Below are 21573 nucleotides of genomic sequence, written 5' to 3' on the forward strand. Positions count from 1 at the left end.
ATCCTGCATCCATCACCCTGCATCCATCACCCTGCAGCCATCACCCTGCGTCCATCACCCTGCGTCCATCACCCTGCATCCATCACCCTGCCTCCATCACCTGCATCCATCACCCTGCAGCCATCACCCTGCATCCATCACCCTGCAGCCATCACCCTGCATCCATCACCCTGCATCCATCACCCTGCGGCCATCACCCTGCGGCCATCACCCTGCGTCCATCACCCTGCATCCATCACCCTGCATCCATCACCCTGCGGCCATCACCCTTGCGCCCATCACCCTGCATCCATCACCCTGCGTCCATCACCCTGCGTCCATCATCCTGCGTCCATCACCCTGCATCCATCACCCTGCATCCATCACCCTGCGCCCATCACCCTGCATCCATCACCCTGCATCCATCACCCTGCGTCCATCACCCTGCGTCCATCATCCTCAGCCCTGGGTGCCACCAGTAAGGGAGGAGTGGGAAGGGGATCCCAAGCAGGAGGTGTGAGAGCTCAGCTCGGGGCGGCTGAGGACAGAGCTGGGGACAGTGCAGGGATCCCTGGCTCTGCCCTTGCTGCTGCACCTCTGTCCACAAACCTGCTCCCCTTTGCTGCCTCTTCCCAGGAGGACACCAGAGCCCAGTGTGCCTCCACCGAGCACTCCACTTCGGACACGGACACCCTGCACGGCGTGAGCTCAGAGCTGAGCCTCAAGGAACCAGGGACACAACGTGCAGCCCCTACCACTCAGTGCTCCAGCTCCACAAGGAGGTCTGCAAGGCGCAATGTTCAAGCCAGCATCCCTCAGAGAACGGCTGGAGCTGCTGACCGTGAGGACAGGGCTGGACAGAGAATGTCTTGTCCCGCTGCCATCCAGGCCGGCAGCACACAGGAATGGCCTGGAGCTGCTGTCGCCAAGGCCAAGACTCCACGGACAAAGTCTTGGCCTCTTCCCGGCCAGCCCGGCAGCACATGGATGCATCCCAAAAGAAAGGTTTCCTGGGCAGACCCCCAGGGAGCAGGGACACAGCCGACAGCCCCGCGCTCCAGTGTGAACCTCAGCACCATGGAGGTGTCCCCGTGGGAGGAATCCTCAGCCTCCAGCAGATACTCCACCTGGTCCGTGGCTTCCGAGGAGTCAGAGCTCGAGGCTCTTCACAGTGCCTATGATCACCTAAGGCAGAGGGAGGATCAGCTGGAAGCCAGCAAGTCAGACCGCGCTGAGCTGGAGAAGCTGCAGTCTGAGCTGCTGCAGCAGCAGGAGCAAGGTGGGAGCTCTGGGGTCTGCTGGGATGCTGCAGAGCCTGGATCTGGGGTTCATTGTCCTCAGAGCCTGGCCCTGAGGGTGAGACCCCCCCCACTGACAGTGTGTCCCCTTGGCACATGTTCTTGTAGGCCAGGAGAACATGGTCACCATGCTTGAGGACCTCCGTGGTCAGGTGTCCTCCCTGCAGGGCCGAGCAAGTGACTTAGAGCAGGAGCAGGGGCAGGTGAGCGGGTGGCAGTCCCTGGAAGACACGTGGGGATGCTTGGGGCTTTGGGCAGGGAGGGGAGAGATGAAGAGCCCCTGGTCTGGGAAGACACTGGTGCCATGCTCTGACTCTGCCCCACACTGTTCCTAGCTCAAGTCCATGTGCCAGAAGCTGAAGCAGGAGCTGGAGGAGCAGGCAGAGCAGCGGGAGGTGACCAGGGCCACACTGGAGCGGTTGGTCACCACATCCCAGCAGCTGCAGGAGCAGGTGAGGAGCAGGGGGAGCTCCCAGCACATCCCCTGCCTGGCTGTGGCCACGCAGCCCCCACGGCACCCAGGGCTGTTGGCTGCATCCATCCCATCTCAGAGGTGCTTCCTCCTCCCCTTCGTGCAGGTGGAAGAGCTGCGGGCAGCGATGAGCAGAGCAGAGCAGGAGCAGGCAGAGAGGCAGGCAGAGTGCCCCACGTGCAGAGCCACCAGCGAGCAGCAGGGGAACCTCCTGCAGCGCTTTGAGAAGCTGCAGGAGCAGATGGACTCTCTGCTGTCGAGGCAGAAAGAGGGCAAGGAGGAGAGGCCGAGGAGGCAGGTACGGAGAGGGTGGCATGGGGGGCTTGGCCACAAGTATGGCTTGGTATGAGCCAGCAGCATGGAGGGGAATGGAAGCCGTGCTGCAGGTGTCCTGCTGGCACTGAGAGCCCGTGGCCACTTGCCCATGAAGCTGGATCTGTCCCCGGGGACAAGCCACCCCCATTGCATGGCACTACCATGTCCTCTTCCTCCCTGCAGCAGGAGCAGGAGGTGCTGAGCCGCTGGACGGTGCAGGAGCAGCAGTGGCAGCAGCTGCAGGAGCAGAGGAAGAGAAGCCTGAAGCAGCTCCAGGAGAAGGCACCGCCGAGAGAGGCTGACAGTGCGGCTGGCATTGAGACGTGAGTGTGATGGGGACAGTGATGGCTTCAGACTCATCACTTGCCCCTTGCCACTTTATCCTTGCCAGCAGCCCTGGTTCCTATGGTGCTCTGGGTGCCCAAGGCAGTAGTTCCCACTGGCAGTAGATCCCACGGCGGTTTCCCAGCTCACCCAGCCCTTTTCTCCCCTGCCCAGGCAGATTTCCAGTGCGCAATTCCGGTGCCTGTCCTATGCCCGGCAGCTCAACCAGAACACTGTGTTCCAGCCTGTCCCACCCAGCACCCCACGCCCGCACAGGCTGCCCCCCATCATCCTCAGCAAGGTAGGGATGAAGAGGGAAGGGATCTGGAGGGGCAGCTGTGGCTGGGAGGGTGATGCTGAGTGCTTGGGATGGGGTGATTCGTGCCTCAGTTTCCCCAGGAGGGCTGCTTGGGGATGCTGAATCCTGCCCCGTGCTTTAGCCAGCCCCCTTCTCCTTCCCAGCAGGATGGTGACAATGCAACGGAGCTGAAGGGTGACACCAGCCGCCTGCAGGGTGACAGCAGCTGCCGGCAGGACAGACAGCAGCCTGTGCTCAAGGACAAGGAGAGGACAGAGAACAGGGCCCCGAGCCAGGACAGCCTTCCCCAGGCACCGCGGATCCTCCCACCTCTCCTCATCCATCCCATGGAACTCAGACCCCGGTTCCAGCCCCAGCCGCCACCCAAGACTGGGGGTCCCCGGCGGAACCCCTGGCGCCCTGGCAGCCCAGCACCCAATCAGTCATAGAACCATAGAACAGTCAGGGTTGGAAAGGACCTCAAGATCATCCAGTTCCAACCCCCCTGCCATGGGCAGGGACACCTCACACTAAACCATATCACCCAAGGCTTCATCCAACCTGGCCTTGAACACTGCCAGGGATGGAGCATTCACAACCTCCCTGGGCAACCTGTTCCAGTGCCAACCCATCCCAGGATACGGCTGCTTTCTGGGCTGGGAGCACACACTGCAGCCAGCTCATGCTCATTTTCTCATTGACCAACACCCCCAAGTCCTTCTCTGCCCAACCTGGAGCTGTGCACAGATGCCAAGAGGAGGAGACTTATGATAATAAATCACTGGACTTCGTTATCATGTTCACTGCCTATACACAGTGATTATGAACATGCATGTGACTGATGGAATTGTGGACGTATATAAACCTGTAGCAAATACTGATCATTTGCACTATGGTCATGCACCCAGTGCTGTTCGCTTTTGCTTTATTGACTTTGTCCCTCAATAAGACCTTGTTACCTTGTTTAGAGGAGTGAATTCACATTTCACACAGGGGAAGTTCAGGTTGGATCTAAGGCAGAAGCTGTTCCCTGTGAGGGTGCTGAGGCGCTGGCACAGGGTGCCCAGAGAAGCTGTGGCTGCCCCATCCCTGGCAGTGCTCAAGGCCAGGTTGGACACAGGGGCTTGGAGCAGCTGCTCCAGTGGAAGGGGTCCCTGCCTGGGGCAGGGGTTGGAGCTGGAGAAGCTTTAAGGTCCCTTCCAACACAAACCATTCCATGATCACCAGCTCCTCCTGCACCCATCCCGCTCCAGGCACCCGACTGGGTGGCACTGGGTGGCTCTGGGTGGCACTGGGTGGCACTGGGTGGCACTGGGTGTCTCTCAGCACCCAGGAGTTGGGTGTCTCGGCCTCGGCTCGTGCCATGGGTGACACAAACGTTACTGCCGGAGTCAAGCACAGTTTTACTGGGCTGGAAGCACCCACAGCGCTGAGCCTGCCCCGCTCCCAGCGCCTGCCCAGCGTGTCCATCCCTGCAGCGGGATTGAGGATCCCTGCATGGGGATTGAGGATCCCAGCACCGGGACTGAGGATCCCAGCACCGGGATTGAGGATCCCAGCATCGGGACTGAGGATCCCAGCATCGGGATTGAGGATCCCAGCAGTGGGATTGAGGATCCCAGCAGTGGGATTGAGGATCCCAGCACCGGGATTGAGGATCCCAGCATCGGGATTGAGGATCCCTGCATCGGGACTGAGGATCCCAGCACCGGGATTGAGGATCCCAGCACCGGGACTGAGGATCCCAGCATCGGGATTGAGGATCCCAGCATTGGGACTGAGGATCCAGCATCAAGGAATGCCTTGGGCTGGAACAGACCCCGCCGCTCACCAATCCCGCTGCAGCTCCACCCCCGAGACAGCTCATTGGCTGCGCTATGCACGTCACCGCCCGACGCGCTTTCCCATTGGCCAGGCAGGCGCTCAGCTCCGCCCCTCTCCGGGCCGGGCGGTAGCGGCGGCCATGGCTGCGGGACGGGAGGTGCCCGTCCGAGATGGGGCCGTTCCCGAGCCCTCGTCCGCGGCCGGGCCCGTACCGGTACCGGTGCCTGGTTCCGGTGCTGGGGCCGGGGACGGTGCCGGGTCCGTGCCCGCCGCCACCCGCCTGAGAGCCTTCGCCTGGTGCCGGGAGTTCCTGGCCGGTTCCTGGAAGCTCATCGCGCCTGACGAGTTCGGCATCGAGCCTGTGAGGTACGGGCCTGCCCGGGCCCCGCTCCCAGTGCCTTCCCCTTGCCCCATACTGGTGTCCCAGCCCCCCTCCCACTGCCTCCCATTCGCTGCCCCAGCAGACCCTGGCTCCCTCCCAGTGGCTCCCAGTTGCCCTCTAACTGGTGTGCCAGGCCCATTCCCAGTATCCCCAGTTATCCCCCCAGCCGGTGTCTCTGTCCTCCTCTCAGTGTGCCCCAGCTGTTCCTGACCGGTAGCCCAGTCACCCTCCCAGTGTCCCCCAGTGTCTCCCATTTGCCCAGCCCCGGGTGTTGCAGTCTCTCTCCCACTGTCCCCCTGTTGCCTCCGTTACCACCGTCCCAGTGTTCCCCACTTGCCCCCGGCTGGTGTCCCAGTGCCCCCAGTTGCCCCCCCCCCCGTGTCCCAGTCCCCTGCCCCGCTGCCCCCCATGGCCCCACCGCTGCGGTGTCCATGCTGATGTGGGGCCGCAGTGGGGGGCTCAGCAACCTGCTGTACAAGTGCTGGCTGCCGGAGCGAGTGCTGAGCGTGGGGGACGAGCCACGGCAGGTCCTGCTGCGCGTCTATGGGGCCATCCTGCAGGTCAGCACCCACACCCTGCTCCCCCTGCACCCCCGGTAACCTCCTTACAGCAACCCCAGCATCCCTCAGTCCCCCCCATCACCCCCAGCACCTCTGACACCCCCCAATTGTACCCACACTCACCCCTCAGTACCCCCCAGCTCCCCCAGTACCCCCATCACTTCCTGGTACCCCCAGTCCCGCCCACACCCAAACTATCCCTCAGTCTCCCCCATCAGTCCCCACCATCCCCAACACCCCTCAGGCACTCCCAGTACCCTCCATCACCCCATACCCTGAGGTACCCCCATCCCCTGTGGTACCTCCTGTCCCCCTGTGCAGGGCTTGGACTCGCTGGTGCTGCAGAGTGTGATGTTCGCGGTGCTGGCAGAGCGGGCGCTGGGGCCGCGGCTCTTGGGGGTGTTCCCAGAGGGGCGTCTGGAGCAGTACATCCCGGTAGGGACGGGGGGAGCCTCCCCCCTGCCGACCCCCCCCCCCGGTCACCCCAAGGCTCCAACCCCCCCCACCACCCCCAGAGCCGGCGCCTGCGCACCGAGGACCTGCGGGATCCCAACATCTCCGGGGAGATCGCGGTGAAGATGTCCCGGTTCCATGGCATGGTGATGCCCTTCAACAAGGAGCCCAAGTGGCTCTTCGGGACCATGGAGCGGTGAGGGCGGCTCCTGGACACCTGGAATCCGGTGGGATCCAGGGACACGGGATGTGGTGGGAGGCAGCACCCAGGGGTGTCCATCCAACCACCGCACTCATCTCCCACCTGCAGGTACCTGAGGCAGATCTCGGAGCTCAGCTTCCCCCAGGCAGAGCAGCTGAGGAAGCTGAAGCAGCTCAGGATGTACAACCTGGAGGCAGAGATGAGGAGCCTCCGGTGAGCAGCACTGCACTGATCCTGTCTCCTTGCTGAGCTCCTCACAGGAGCCATGGGGGACTCGGCTGCTCTGCACCTGGTCTGTTCATCCCATGTCCTTGGTGGATGTCACCATGGGACAGCTCTTGGAAGGGTCCCCACATCCCTGGGGCAGGGTCTCTGCCATGGTAGATATGAGGCAGAAGCAGCTGCTCCATGGGAAGGGGTCCCTGCCATGGCAGGGGTTGGAGCTGGAGGAGCTTTGAGGTCCCTTCAACACAAACCATCCCATGGTTCTGTGCTCCTGAAGCCTGGATCCCAGCTGTGTCCATAGCTCTGTCCACCCACATGCGGCAGTGGCACTGGTGACCCCCATGTCCTTGTGGCTGTCTGAGGTGTCCCATTCCCATCCACAGGGATCTGCTGGAGTCCACCCCTTCACCCGTGGTCTTCTGCCACAATGACGTGCAGGAGGGTGAGTGGCTGTGGCTCCCCCAGCTCCAGCATTCCTGGTGGGACACCCCCAGACCCCCATGTCCCCACAGGGAATGTCCTGCTGCTGGCTGGGCGTGAGGCCTCCTCCTCCGACAAGCTGATGCTCATTGACTTCGAGTACAGCAGCTACAACTACCGGTGTGTTGGGGCTCCCATGTCCTCGGTGTTCCCAGTCTGCTGGGCTGGGACTGGGACTCAGCTCATCTGGACTCTCCCACAGGGGCTTCGACATCGGGAACCACTTCTGTGAGTGGACCTATGACTACACACACCATTCGTGGCCCTTCTTCAAGGCTACCCCGGAGAACTACCCCAGCCGGGAGCAGCAGGTAGAGCTGGGGGGCACCGGCTGCATCCCAGAGCAATGGAGTGAGCCAATGGGATGGGGTTCAGTGAGGGAGACTGCACCTGGGTCACACCAACCCCTGCAGTGCTCCAGGACTGGGGAAGAGCAGCTGGAAAGGGCAATGGAGCTGGAGCAGGGCCTGGAGCACAAGAGATGGGGAAGGGCTGAGGGAGCTGTGGGGTTCAGATGGAGAAGAGAAGGCTCAGGGGGGACCTGATGGCTCCTCCAAGTGCCTGCAGGAGGATGGAGCCAGGAGGGGCTGGGCTCTGCTCCCAAGGAACAAGGGATGGGACAAGAGGAACCGGCCTCAAGCTGCACCAGGGCAGGTTTAGATGGAGCTGAGGAACAATTCCTGCCCCAGAGGGTGCTCAGGCATTGGAACAGGCTGCCCAGGGCAGGGCTGCAGGCACCGGCCCTGCAAGGGTTCACACCATGGAGATGAGGCCTCAGTGCCATGGCGCAGGGGTGGCCTTGGCAGTGCTGGGGTTGGACTGGATGAGCATGAAGGTGTTTTCCAACCCATCTGATCCCATGATCTGTGCTTTCCTCATTCAATGCCCCCACACTTCCATCCCACAGCTGCACTTCATCCGTCACTACCTCTCGGAGGCCCCAGGCTACCGCAGGGATGCAGCACCTGAGGAGCAGGCATGCATTGAGCAGGAGATGCTCACCGAGATCCAGCGGTGCGTGAGGGCACAGGACCCCCCATCAGCCCCAACCCTGCCCCCTGCTCCGTGGGGTGTGTGGGGCAGGACTGCTCCGTGGGGTGTGTGGGGCAGGACTGCTCCGTGGGGTGTGTGGGGCAGGGGTGACGCTGCTCTCCTGCAGGTTCGTTTTGGCCTCTCACTTCTTCTGGGGGCTCTGGTCCATCCTGCAGGCCAAGATCTCCACCATCGAGTTCGGGTACCTGGTGAGCACTGCCCTGGGCTCCCCCCCAGTGTGGGGTGTCGGGGTGGGGGGCAGAGCTCTGACCCCCTCCTGTCCCCCCAGGACTATGCTCAGAGCCGCTTCGAGGCCTATTTCCAGCACAAGGCTCAGTGCTGAACACCCACGACGTGCCCCCCAGAGACCCCAACGTGCAGCCTGTTTCCCTCTGCCATGGCCCTCCCCACACCTCTGGGGCTGGTGCAGGGGCTGCAGTGGGACCAGGGGCTGCTCCTTCCCCTCCCTCTGACAGCAGAATGTGACTTGGACCAATAAACACGGTGGTGATGGTGGTGACAGTGGTGATGATGGCAGTGGTGGTGACAGTGGTGATGGATGTGATGGTGGGGGTGGGGATCAGTGCCTGCTCACCCTGTGTGGCTGCTGCTCTGCCCCCCAGCAGCACTGACCCCTTCTCCCTTGACCCCATTGCTGGGGGCTGTGGCTGGGGCCATGCAGTAGCACTGGGCTGGAGGGGACAGTAATGGGCACAGCACCAGGACCTGCCCCATGGGCTCTCTGGACCTGGTGAGGGGGACCCTGAGGTGCCTCTGCAACCCCCAAAGGGAGCAGGGACCACCCCAGCACCCTGCCCATCCCTGCCTGCTCTTGCCTACCCTGCCCATCCCTGCCTGCTCCTTGCAGCAGGGCCATGCGGTCACAGAGCTCCAGCACCTCTTCCCCTTCCCCACCAGCAGCAACGGGGGGTCATGGCTTCACCCTCCCCGTGGCCTCTGGGCCCTTGACACATGTGGGGCAGCACTGGGGGTCAGAGCGTGCTTGTGTGTGCAGCAGGTGATGGGACACACACATGTGCGTGTGCATGTACCCAGCATGACTGAGGGAGGCAGTGTGCGGGTCCCTGCTTGAGGATGGGGGTCCTCCAGGATATGGGTCCCCCCCCGGGTAATGTGGGTTTGCCCCCGGTGGTTCTCCATCTTTGGGATACTGGTTCCCCCCCCAGTGTCAGTGTCTCTGTCCTGGGGTCTCGGTCCCTGCAGGTGTGGATCCCCCCTCGGTGCGGGTGTCTCCCAAGGGGTATCCGGTGTCTCCGCTGTCCCTGCCGGTTCCTGACCGGTGCTGCGGATCCCCCTCGGCCCGTGCGGGTCCCCCCGTGCGCGCTCCCGGGGCGGTGCCGCTGCCGCCGGTGTCCGGTTACCCGGAGCCAGCCGGGGCTGTCGGGGTCCCGCAGCAGGTACCGGGCACGGGGGGTGCCCCGGGGGGGACACGGACACGGGCACGGACCGGGGGGGGACCCGAACCCGACGTGTGCGGGGGGAGAGGGGCCACACTGCCCCCGGGTCCGGTGACCTTGGGGGGGCGGAGGGGGGGCTCGGGACCGCCGCGGTGCGGGGACCGTGGGGGCAGCGCCAGGCAGGGTCACCCTGTACCGGTCCGGGCAGTGTAGTGCTGTGCTGTGCAGTGTGGTGCTGTGTAGTGCGGTGCTGTGCTGTGCTGGGCAGTGCAGTGCTGTGCTGTGCAGTGTTGTGCAGTCCTGTGCTGTGCTGTGCAGTGCAGTGCTGTGCTGTGCAGTGCTGTGCTGTGCAGTGTTGTGCTGTGCAGTGTTGTGCTGTGTAGTGCTGTGCTGTGCAGTGCCGTGCAGTGCTGTGCAGTGCCGTGCTGTGCAGTGCCATGCCACACTGTCCTGCACTGTCCTGCGCTGTCTGCACTGTCCTGCAGTGCAGGATGATATGGTTTAGTGTGAGGTGTCCCTGCCCATGGCAGGGGGGTTGGAACTGGATGATCTTGAGGTCCTTTCCAACCCTGACTGTTCTATGATTCTATGATTGCACGCAGCAGGTTGCAGTGCTGAGCCATGCAGTGTAGCCAGGGTAGTGCCGCTCAGTGCACTGCACTTGAGGGCAGGGTGATCTGGTTCAGTGCAGTGTAACACAGTGGGGTGCAGAGCAGTAGTGGTTACCAGTTAACAGGTAGTAGCTCTGTGCAGTGCAATGCACGCCGTGCAGTGTGGCTGTGCAGCGTGGTGCAGCTGTGCAGTGTGGTTCAGTGCAGTGTGGTTCAGTGCAGGCTGCTGTAGCTGCTCAGTGGAGTCCATGCAGCGCAAGCAGCGCAGTACAGTGTAACCATGCAGTGCAGTGGCCCCCCGGCTTCATGGTCCCCTACAGGGGACAATGTGTGCCATGTGCTGTGTGCCACATCCCAGTGCAGGGGACAGTTGTGTGCAGGGGACCCCCCGATGCAGGGGACAGTGTGTGCCATGTACCATGTGCTGTGTGAGGCTGCTGACACTGGGGCTGCCGCTGCCTTGTCCTTGGCTGTGGGCAGGGCCCAGGCAGCTGCCTGCAAGTGAGGGGTGTTGGGGGGTGTGTGTGTCCCTGTGCGTATCACTGTGCCTGTGTCCCTGTATGTGTGTGTGTGTCCCTGTGTGTGTCCATGTTCCTCCCTGCCCATGTGTATGTGCCGCAGTCGCTGCTGCCTCTGACCCTTCCCTCAGTGGGCCCTTGGCCAAGGCCGTGTGACCACAGCACCGGCACCAGAGCCAACCATGGCCTGTGCCGGGGGGGACCCGGGGGTGTCCCATGTGGGGCCTGTGGGGGGGGGGACCCGGGGGTGTCCCATGTGGGGCCTGCGCCGGGGGGGGACCTGGGGGTGTCCCCATGTGGGGCCGGGCTCATGGTCTGGGGTGGGAGAGTGTGGGACTATGCCCATAGGGCTGCAGTGTGTTGGGGGGGGATGTCTGGGACTGGGATGTGTGGGGTGGGATCACAAGTGAGGCTATGCCCATGGGGTTGGGATGTGTGGGGTGGGACCGTTAGAGCCATCCCCAAGTGAGGCTGTGCCCATGGGGCTGGGGTGTGTTGGGTGGGCTGTGTGCAGACCCACATGTGTGTGTCTGTGTGTGCATCCCGGTGCCCACGGTGCTCTTTGCTGCAGGCACCATGGCGGAAGCCCACCAGGCGGTCGCGTTCCAGTTCACCGTCACACCGGAGGGTGTTGACCTGCGGCTGAGCCATGAGGCTGTGCGCCAGCTGTGCCTCGCTGCTGCACACGCGTGGAAGAAGCGCCTGGTGCAGGCCAAGGTGTGCACCCAACACCCCCATCACCTGTTGTCACCCCAACAGTCACCGTCACCCCATCACCCCGTCACCCTCATTGTCACCCTCATTGTCACCCCATCACCCTCATTGTCACCCCGTCACCCTCATTGTCACCCTCATTGTCACCCTCATTGTCACCCTCATTGTCACTCCATCACCCCCCTCACCCTCATTGTCACCCCATCACCCCCTCACCCTCATTGTCACCCCATCACCCCGTCACCCTCATTGTCACCCCATCACCCCGTCACCCTCATTGTCACTCCATCACTGTGACACCCCTGATGCCCTGTCACCTCAACACCCTGTCACCCCATCATCCTGACACCCCATCCCCATCATCCCATCACCATTACCCCATCACCCCCATTGTCACCCCACTGTCACCCCGCTCACTGCTGTCCTCTGCCCACAGAACACCTTCCTCAGTGGGGTGTACCCGGCCTCCCCATCCAGCTGGGCGCTCGTGGTCATGGCCACTGCTGGCTCCGTCTACTGCCAGGTTGACCCTTCCCGGGGGCTCATCACCCGCATCCAGCACTACCTGCCCCAGAGGTGACACTGGGACATGGGGACACGGGGGCATGGGGTAACACAGGGGGAACATGAGGACATGGGGGATACCAGGGACAAGGGGGATATGGGCACACAAGGACATAGGGGACATAGAGAGCCATGGGATGAGGCCACCACCTCCATGTCACAGTGCTGCAGCCCATGGTGCAGCCCACCCCCATGTCCCAGCACATGGGCACAATGGACCCACGTGTGTGTCTCCAACACCCTACACGGTCACAGGGGCTATGACATTGCCCTGGGAGCCAACCCCATACATCCCACCCCCATAACACCCTGCAGCTCAGCCCCACATGGGTGCACTCAGCATCCCCCCTCCCAGCTCAGCCCCACATGGGTCCCCATGTGCCATGTCCCTGCAGCCCTGTCCTGAGCCCCAATGGGCGCACGATGCTGAGCGCGGTGCTGTTCGGTACCGGTGTGTGGCTGGGTACGGTGTTGTTGTTCCGCCGCACCCTGCGCCTGCTCCTCACCTACCATGGGTGGATGTTCGAGCCCCACGGCCGCGTCAGCCGCAGAACACGCGTCTGGATGGTCAGTGCCTGTGGGTGTGCGATGGGGTGGGGATTGGGTGTGATGGGAAGGGATGGAGATGTGATGGGAAGGGATGCAGATGTGATGGGAAGGGATGCAGATGTAATGGGAAGGGATGCAGATGTGATGGGAAGGGATGCAGATGTAATGGGAAGGGATGCAGATGTGATGGGAAGGGATGCAGATGTAATGGGAAGGGATGCAGATGTGATGGGAAGGGATGCAGATGTAATGGGAAGGGATGCAGATGTGATGGGAAGGGATGCAGATGTAATGGGAAGGGATGCAGATGTAATGGGAAGGGATGCAGATGTGATGGGAAGGGATGCAGATGTAATGGGATGGGATGCAGATGTAATGGGAAGGGATGCAGATATAATGGGAAGGGATGCAGATGTAATGGGAAGGGATGCAGATGTAATGGGATGGGATGCAGATGTAATGGGAAGGGATGCAGATGTAATGGGATGGGATGCAGATGTAATGGGAAGGGATGCAGATGTAATGGGATGGGATGCAGATGTAATGGGATGGGATGCAGATGTCATGGGATGGGATGTGTGCTTCATGGCCACTCCATGTTCCTTCCATGGCTCCGTGTCCCCTCAGGTGATGATGAAGGTGTTGTCCTTCCGCAAGCCGCTGCTCTACAGCTTCCAGACCTCACTGCCCAAACTGCCTGTTCCGCCTGTGCAGGCCACCATCACCCGTGTGAGGGATGGGATGGAATGGGATGGGGTGTCTGGAGTGGGATGCTGGGTCTGTGATGACAAGGGATGGAATGAGATGGGGATGGGATGGGGGTTGATAGTGGGATAGGGTGGGATGGGAGAGTCTATGATGGGATGGGGATGGAGGGTCTATGATGGGATGTGGGATCTGTGATGGGTTGGGGGGGTCCGTGGTGGGTCTATGATGGCATGGGATAGAATGGGATGGGGATGGGATGGGATGGATGGAGATGGGGTGGATGGCATGGGATGGGCATGGGATGTGTTTGGGGTTACCCAAACCCCTTCTGCAGTACCTGGAGTCAGTGCGGCCACTGATGGATGATGAGAAGTACAACAAGATGGAGGTGTTGGCCAAGGAGTTCAAGGAGACAATCGCACCACGGCTGCAGAAGTACCTGATCCTCAAGTCCTGGTGGACAACCAACTATGTGAGTCATCAGCTCCAGATGACGGATGTGGGGGGACCTTCACCCCGTGAGATGGACTCATTGACACGTGGTGATGGTTCCCCCTATCCAGCACCATGGATGGTGTCCCCAGCTCAGGCCCAAAGTCCTCCTGCCCATTCCTCATCATGGGAAGGGGGATTTGGGGCATCCCAAGTGGCCCTGTTGGGTTGGGGGGTCCTGTCCCCCATCTCCAACTTCATCCCAATCCCATCTCCATCTGCATCCCATCTCTATCTCCATCCCATCTCCATCCCATCTCCATCCCATGTTATCTCTATCCCATGTTATCTCTCTCCCATCTCCATCCCATGTTATCTCTATCCCATCTCCATCCCATCTCCATCCCATGTTATCTCTATCCCATCCTCATCCCATGTTATCTCTATCCCATCTCCATCCCATCCCATCTCCATCCCATGTTATCTCTATCCCACCTCCATCCCCATCTCCTCCCACCCCATCCCCACAGGTCAGTGACTGGTGGGAGGAATACATCTACCTGCGCGGCCGCGGCCCCATCATGGTCAACAGCAACTACTACGCCATGGTATGGGTCTGGGTGTTCCCAGTGCTGTGTGACCCCCGGACTGCCCCACATCCTCATGGGGTGTTGTGCCCCACAGGATTTCCTGTATGCCATCCCCAGCCCCATCCAGGCTGCGCGCGCAGGGAATGCTGTTCATGCCATGATCCTGTACCGCCGCAAGCTGGACCGCGGAGAGCTGCCTCCTGTAGGGATCTGTGGGGCTGATGGGGTCCTGGGCTGGGGAAACAGAGTGGGGCAGGGGGAGGCACTGTGGGGCTGGTGCAGGGCCCTGAGGTCTGTGGGGCTGGATTATGGGGTCCCAGGGAATCTGTGGGTCTGGGTTGGGGGATGCAGGTTGGGGGTGCAGGGGTATCTGTGGGTCGGGGTTGGGGGGTGCAGGTTGGGGGTGCCGGGGTATCTGTGGGTCTGGGTTGTTGGGGTGCAGGTTGGGGGTGCAGGGGTATCTGTGGGTCTGGGTTGTTGGGGTGCAGGTTGGGGGTGCAGAGGTATCTGTGGGTCTGGGTTGTTGGGGTGCAGGTTGGGGGTGCGGGGGTATCTGTGGGTCTGGGTTGGGGGGTGCAGGTTGGGTGTGCAGGGGTATCTGTGGGTCTGGTTGTTGGGGTGCAGGTTGGGGGTGCAGGGGTATCTGTGGGTCTGGGTTGTTGGGGTGCAGGTTGGGGGTGCAGGGGTATCTGTGGGTCTGGGTTGTTGGGGTGCAGGTTGGGGGTGCGGGGGTATCTGTGGGTCTGGGTTGTTGGGGTGCAGGTTGGGGGTGCGGGGGTATCTGTGGGTCTGGGTTGTTGGGGTGCAGGTTGGGGGTGCGGGGGTATCTGTGGGTCTGGGTTGTTGGGGTGCAGGTTGGGGGTGCAGGGGTATCTGTGGGTCTGGGTTGTTGGGGTGCAGGTTGGGGGTGCAGAGGTATCTGTGGGTCTGGGTTGTTGGGGTGCAGGTTGGGTGTGCGGGGGTATCTGTGGGTCTGGGTTGGGGGGTGCAGGTTGGGTGTGCAGGGGTATCTGTGGGTCTGGTTGTTGGGGTGCAGGTTGGGTGTGCAGGGGTATCTATCTGTGGGTCTGGGTTGTTGGGGTGCAGCTCACAGCCCCCCTCACCTCTGCCCCACAGCTGATGGCTCTGGGCATCGTCCCCATGTGCTCATCCCAGTCAGAGAGAATGTTCAACACCACCCGCATTCCGGGCAGGGAGACCGGTATGGGGCACATGGGACTGTGGGGTCACAGGGGGACCCCAACCCTTGCAGGTTGTGTCAGGGTGTCCCTGTCTGTGGGGTGCCTGTGACACCCATGTCCCACCGCACACCCTGTCCATGTCCCCGCTACAGACCAGCTGTTGCACCTCGGGGACAGCCGGCACGTGGCTGTGTACCACCGCGGGCGGTTCTACCGGCTCTGGCTGTACCAAGGGGCACAACTGCTGCGGCCCTGTGACCTACAGCTCCAGTTCCAGCGCATCCTGGATGACCCCTCGGAACCGCAGCCGGGAGAGGAGCGGCTGGCGGCGCTCACAGCGGGGGAGAGGTGTGGGGCTGGGATGTGGGGCTGGATGTGGGGCTATGGGGCTGGTGGTGCTCACCGCGGGGGAGAGGTGTGGGGCTGGGATGTGGGGCTATGGGGTGTACAGCAAGTGTGTGGATACTGTGCATGCAGCCGGTGCTGTGCATGTGGCACATGCTGTGGGTGCTGTGCACACCATGCACACTGTGCTGTGTTGCTGTGGGTGCTGTAGGTGCTTTACATGCAGTGGGTGCTGTGCGTGTGCTGCCAAGCAGCAGGCACAGGGGATGGGGCCCTGGGGTCTCCCATGGGTGGGGACTCACTATGGGTCAGTGTGGGACACGTGCTGTCCCTATGGGTCTCAGTGGGACACACGCAGTCCCTATGGGTCTCAGTGGGACACGTGCTGTCCCTATGGGTCTCAGTGGGACACGTGCTGTCCCTATGGGTCTCAGTGGGACACACACTGTCCCTATGGGTCTCAGTGGGACACACGCAGTCCCTATGGGTCTCAGTGGGACACGTGCTGTCCCTATGGGTCTCAGTGGGACACTCACTGTCCCTATGGGTCTCAGTGGGGCACGCACTGTCTCTATGGGTCTCAGTGGGACACACGCAGTCCCTATGGGTCTCAGTGGGACACGTGCTGTCCCTATGGGTCTCAGTGGGACACTCGCTGTCCCTATGGGTCTCAGTGGGGCACACGCTGTCCCTATGGGTCTCAGTGGGACACTCGCTGTCCCTATGGGTCTCAGTGGGGCACACGCTGTCCCTATGGGTCTCAGTGGGACATGTGCTGTCCCTATGGGTCTCAGTGGGACACTCGCTGTCCCTATGGGTCTCAGTGGGGCACACACTGTCCCTATGGGTGTCAGTGTGTCCCAGCCCGTGTCCCGCCCGCAGGGTGCCGTGGGCCGATGCTCGCACCCGGTTCTTCAGCCGCGGCCCCAACAAAGCCTCCCTGGACGCCATCGAACGCGCCGCGTTCTTCGTGTCGCTGGACACGGAGGCTCATGGCGCCGCCCCGCGGCGGGAGGGCTGCATGGACGCGTACGCCAAGTCCCTGCTGCACGGGCACTGCTGCGACCGCTGGTTCGACAAGTCCTTCACGCTCGTGGTCTACAGCAACGGCAAGATCGGGGCCAATGCGGAGCACTCGTGGGCTGATGCACCCATCGTAGGGCACCTCTGGGAGGTACTGGGAGCACTGGGAGCACTGGGATGGGGATGCACATGGGCACCCCATAGAGAACCCCATGGACACCCCCACTGGGAGCACTGGGGTGGGGATGCCCGTGGACACCCCATAGGGACCCCATGGACACCCCTTTGGGAGCCCCACTGGGAACACTGGGGATGGGGCTGCCCGTGGGCACCCCATAGGGAACCCCATGGACACCCCTTTGGGAACCCCATTGGACACCCCATAGGGAACCCCATTAGACACCCCTTTGGGAGCCCCACTGGGAACCATGGGGATGGGGCTGCTCCTGGACACCCCATAGGGACCCCATTGGACATCCCTTTGGGAACCCCATTGGACACCCCTTTGGGACCCCCACTGGGAGCACTGGGGATGGGGCTGCCCATGGGCACCCCATAGGGACCCCATGGACACCCCTTTGGGAACCCCATTGGACACCCCTTTGGGAACCCCATTGGACACCCCATAGGGAACCCCATTAGACACCCCTTTGGGAATCCCATTGGACACCCCTTTGGGAACCCCAGTGATGGGCACCCCATAGGGAATCCCATTGGACACCTTCATTGGGTATCCCAGCGCTTGGGACCTCCATTGGGTGCCCCTACTTGAGCATCACACAGTTCGGGACCCTCATTGGACACCCTCAATGGAGTGTATCCGGTTGGGGACCCCTGTGGTGCACCCCAGGGTTAGAGACCCCATTGGGCACCCCCAGTTGGGAACTTTTATAGTGTACAATAGACTGAGTACCCCCAGGCTGGGAACCTGCATTGGACACCCCCAGTCAGGGACCCCTCTCCTGGGGGGCAGGTGTGGGGCTGGGAAGACTTGGGGGGCTCACACTGGGGCAGTGGAGGTTGGATTGGGGGGAATGGGGCAGTGCTGGGGGGGGATCAGGGGTAGGGGGTCTGGAGGGTGTTGGGGGTCTCAGGAGCCATTGCCCCACACCCACCTCTCTCCCCTCCCAGTTCATGCTGGCCACAGACCAGTTCGAGCTGGGCTACACGGAGGATGGGCACTGCAAAGGGGAGCCCAACACGATGCTGCCCCCCCCGCAGCGCCTGCAGTGGGACATCCCAAAGGAGGTGTGTATGAACCCCCAACCCCTGCCCCACATCCGGGGGTGCTCTCTGCCCCATGGCACCAGCACACGAGGTAGTGTTGTCCCTCTGGTGTCCCAGTGCATGGTGGTACCCAGGGTGGGTGATGTGGGGCAAGTTCTGTGTCCCTATGGATGCTGTGTCCCTATGGGTGCTGTGTCCCTATGGATGCCGTGTCCCTATGGGTGCTGTGTCCCTATGGATGCTGTGTCCCTATGGATGCTGTGTCCCTATGGATGCTGTGTCCGTGTCCCTGCAGTGCTGTGCAGCCATTGAGCGCTCATACCTCCTGGCACGGACGCTGGCCGAGGACGTGGACTTCCATGTGTTCCACTTCTCGGAGTTCGGGAAGGGGCTCATCAAGCGCTGCAGGACCAGCCCCGATGCCTTCATCCAGATCAGCCTCCAGCTCGCACACTTCCGCGTGAGCAATGGGGGAATGGGAATGGGATTGGGATGGGATGGGATGTGGTGGGATGAAGGTGGGATAAGGTGGGATGGGATGGGGTGGGATGAGTTGCATTGGAAGGAGAGGGGATGCAATGGAATGTGTTGGGATGTGATGGGATGGATGACATGGGGATACATTGGGATGTGATGGGATGTGGTGTGGTGGGATGGGATGAGGTGGGATATGATGTGTTGGGATGAGGTGTGATGGGGTGGGATGAGGTGGGATGTGTTGGGATGGAATATGTGCTGGGATGAGGTGTGATGGGATGATGTGGGATGTGTTGGGATGGAATGTGAGGCTCTGTGCCGGTCGGGCAGGACAAGGGCCAGTTCTGCCTGACGTACGAGGCATCCATGACGCGGCTGTTCCGCGACGGCCGCACCGAGACCGTGCGTTCCTGTACCACCGAATCCACAGCCTTTGTGCGCAGCATGGCTGACCCTGCACAGAGCGTGAGCACCGGGGCTGCATGTGTCACATCCCATAGGGTGTCCTTGTGGGGCTCCTGCTCCTGGGCAATGACAGCCCTGGGGTAGTGCCCCTCTCTGCAGGAGGTCACATCCCCCATTGGGGTCTCCATCCCTCACTGACATCCAGATCCCTGTGCTCCAAACCCCTCATCCCTCATGGAGGTCCTTATCTCTGGCAATGTCCCTGCTCCTTGGAGGTGCCCCCATCCCTTAGGAGGACCTGTGTCCCTCATGGTGGTCCCTGTCCTTTGGGGCATCCCATCTCTCCTGAGGTGCCCATGGCTGGGTCCCGTGTCTGGGGCTTTCCCGGTGTCTGTGCCATACATGACACAGTGTCCCCGGTGTGTGTTGGTGCCCACAGCGTGCAGAGCGGCAGCGGCTGTTCCGGTTGGCAGCAGAGAAGCACCAGCTCATGTACCGCTTGGCCATGACCGGCGCTGGCATCGACCGACACCTCTTCTGCCTGTACCTGATGTCACGGTACCTGGGGCTGCAGTCACCCTTCCTCGCCCAGGTCAGCGCCTCGTGGGGCAGGGGACATGGGGTGGGCTCATATAGCACATGGGATGGGCATGGACACACATAGCAGATGGGGTGGGCATGGGCTCACACAGCACATGGGACACAGCATGGGCACAGATAGCACATGGACACAGCAGCATGCAGGGCACACGGGACACCACATAGGCACACATGGCACCCAGGACACAGCATGGGCACACAGGACACAGCATAGGCACCCAGGACACAGCATGGGCACACAGGACACAGCATGGGCACCCAGGACACAGCATAGGCACCCAGGACACAGCATGGGCACACAGGACACAGCATGGGCACACAGGACACTGCATGGGCACACAGGACACTGCATGGGCACACAGGACACAGCATGGGCACACAGGACACTGCATGGGTGTGCAGGTGAAAGCCACCACCCTCACGTGTCACAGCACATGCATGTGCAAGGGCTGCACACACTACAGCGTGCACTTGTGCCCAGCTGCCATTGCAGGGTGTCACTAGGGTGCAGTGGCTGCTCTGGGCTGTACTGGGGTGCACACTGGGCTGTACTGGTCTGTACTGGTGCCCTGGCCACGCTGCAGGTGCTGTCGGAGCCGTGGCGTCTCTCCACCAGCCAGACCCCACAGCAGCAGCTCAACATGTTTGACCTCAACAAGTTCCCTGATCACGTCTCCACTGGTGGTGGCTTCGGGCCTGTGAGTACTGGGAATGAGGGGGTACTGGGGGGGTCCTGGGGGTGCAGGCGAGTGCTGGGGTACTGGGGGGGTCCTGGGGGATAATGGGGGAATCATGGGGGTATCGTGGGGTTCCAGGGGAAGCTGATGCCCCATACCCGCCATGGCCCTGGGCAGGGACAGGCTGCAGGCAGTGCCCCAGCCCCATGACACACTGGGTCCCACCTTCCCCTTTGCCCGCAGGTGGCGGATGATGGATATGGTGTCTCCTACATCATCGCTGGGGAAAACCTGATCAATTTCCATGTGTCCAGCAAGTTCTCGAGTCCTGAGACGGTGAGAGTGGGGCTGGGAATGATGGTAATGGGATGGGAATGGGATGGAGACACTTGGGCTGCTCTGGAGCCAGGCTGAGAGCTGGGCTGGGGCAGCCTGGACAAGAGAAGGGGAGAGCTGAGAGCAGCTCCAGTGCCTAAAGGGGCTGCAGGAAAGCTGGAGAGGGGCTTGGGACAAGGGATGTAGGGACAGGCCAAGGGGAATGGCTTGAACCTGCCCAAGAGAGGGGAGACTGAGCTGAGCTCTGAGGCAGAAGCTGTTCCCTGTGAGGGTGCTGAGGCGCTGGCACAGGGTGCCCAGAGAAGCTGTGGCTGCCCCATCCCTGGTAGTGCTCAAGGCCAGGTTGGACACAGGGGCTTGGAGCAGCTGCTCCAGTGGAAGGGGTTGGAGCTGGAGGAGCTTTAAGGTCCCTCCCACACAACCCAGTTCATGGCTCTGTGGCACTGGGGGCTGTGGGTCACGGTGCTGCCCCACAGGACTCCAAGCGCTTCGGCAGACACATCCGTCAGGCCATGCTGGACGTCGCGGAGCTCTTTGACAAGCCCAAGTGATGCTGGAGCCAAGCCCTGGGCAGGGGGCATGGGGCTGGGGGGGGGCTGCACAAGCCTGGGTCCCAGAGGGGGTGCTGGGGGTGCTGGTGGGTTCCCAGGGGCTCTGCTCTGATCATCCTTCCAATAAAGGTTGTTGGTGTGATGTGGATGGATCCCCTGTAGCCAGCATGGCACCGTGGGGGTCCTGCAGTGCCCAGCACCGTCCCATGGGCAGCAGATGAAGGGTGCAGCCGGTGACTGGTGATACACGTTGTGCTGGTGCCTGTTACGTGGGGTGTGCAGTGGGGCACAGTGCCCCAGTGGCACCATCCTACCGTGGCTGGTGCGTCCATTGGGGCTGGGCTGGAGCTGGGGGGGGGGGGTTCAGCATCCCCCAGTGCTTCACTGCACCCTGCCTGCACCCTGCCTGCATATCCATTCACATCCCTGCACACCCCTGCCTGCTCCCTGCCTGCATATCCATTCACATCCCTGCACACCCCTGCCTGCTCCCTGTGCCAGAGCAGCATCCCGGTGTTGGGACACGGTGTGGAGGTGAGAGGGAGGTGTCACAGGGGTGTCCCTGCAGCCAGGTCCCCTCTGTACCCACCAGCATGGGGCCACCTTCACCACCACCGTCCCCAGCCCCACAGCTGTGTCCCAGATCCTATGGGGCTGGGGGCTCCCAACGCTCAGCCAGGATTGTGGGTGTCACTGCAGAGTGGGCTGGGGAGACCTGCCCAGTGCTGAGCCCATCTCACATCAGGGCCCCATCCTGCACCCACATCTGCACTGGGGACCCACAAGCTGCAGATGGGTGAATC

At 62.0% G+C, this 21573-nt stretch overlaps 2 protein-coding genes across 2 annotated transcripts; both read left to right on the plus strand.

The window, feature by feature from the left end:
- The first annotated feature begins 4634 nt into the window (after positions 1 to 4634).
- LOC115946959 (choline/ethanolamine kinase-like) lies at positions 4635 to 8364 on the plus strand. The gene is made up of 11 exons (XM_034073896.1): positions 4635 to 4876; positions 5344 to 5452; positions 5774 to 5887; positions 5968 to 6101; positions 6216 to 6320; positions 6716 to 6774; positions 6845 to 6932; positions 7015 to 7123; positions 7720 to 7826; positions 7972 to 8053; positions 8134 to 8364. The coding sequence occupies exons 1-11, from the start codon at positions 4650 to 4652 to the stop codon at positions 8185 to 8187; spliced, it is 1188 nt and encodes a 395-aa protein (XP_033929787.1). The 5' UTR covers positions 4635 to 4649; the 3' UTR covers positions 8188 to 8364.
- Positions 8365 to 9171: 807 nt separating this feature from the next.
- On the plus strand, positions 9172 to 20814 carry LOC117438349 (carnitine O-palmitoyltransferase 1, muscle isoform-like). The gene is made up of 18 exons (XM_034073895.1): positions 9172 to 9262; positions 10963 to 11108; positions 11542 to 11681; positions 12065 to 12236; positions 12846 to 12947; positions 13261 to 13398; positions 13889 to 13966; positions 14043 to 14150; positions 15065 to 15149; positions 15282 to 15477; positions 16357 to 16648; positions 17629 to 17745; positions 18020 to 18184; positions 18532 to 18666; positions 19046 to 19198; positions 19791 to 19904; positions 20127 to 20219; positions 20696 to 20814. The coding sequence occupies exons 2-18, from the start codon at positions 10968 to 10970 to the stop codon at positions 20768 to 20770; spliced, it is 2304 nt and encodes a 767-aa protein (XP_033929786.1). The 5' UTR covers positions 9172 to 9262; positions 10963 to 10967; the 3' UTR covers positions 20771 to 20814.
- The last annotated feature ends 759 nt before the right edge of the window (positions 20815 to 21573 follow it).

The sequence above is a fragment of the Melopsittacus undulatus genome, unplaced genomic scaffold (assembly GCF_012275295.1).
Source record: "Melopsittacus undulatus isolate bMelUnd1 unplaced genomic scaffold, bMelUnd1.mat.Z mat_scaffold_151_arrow_ctg1, whole genome shotgun sequence".
NCBI lineage: Eukaryota > Metazoa > Chordata > Aves > Psittaciformes > Psittaculidae > Melopsittacus > Melopsittacus undulatus.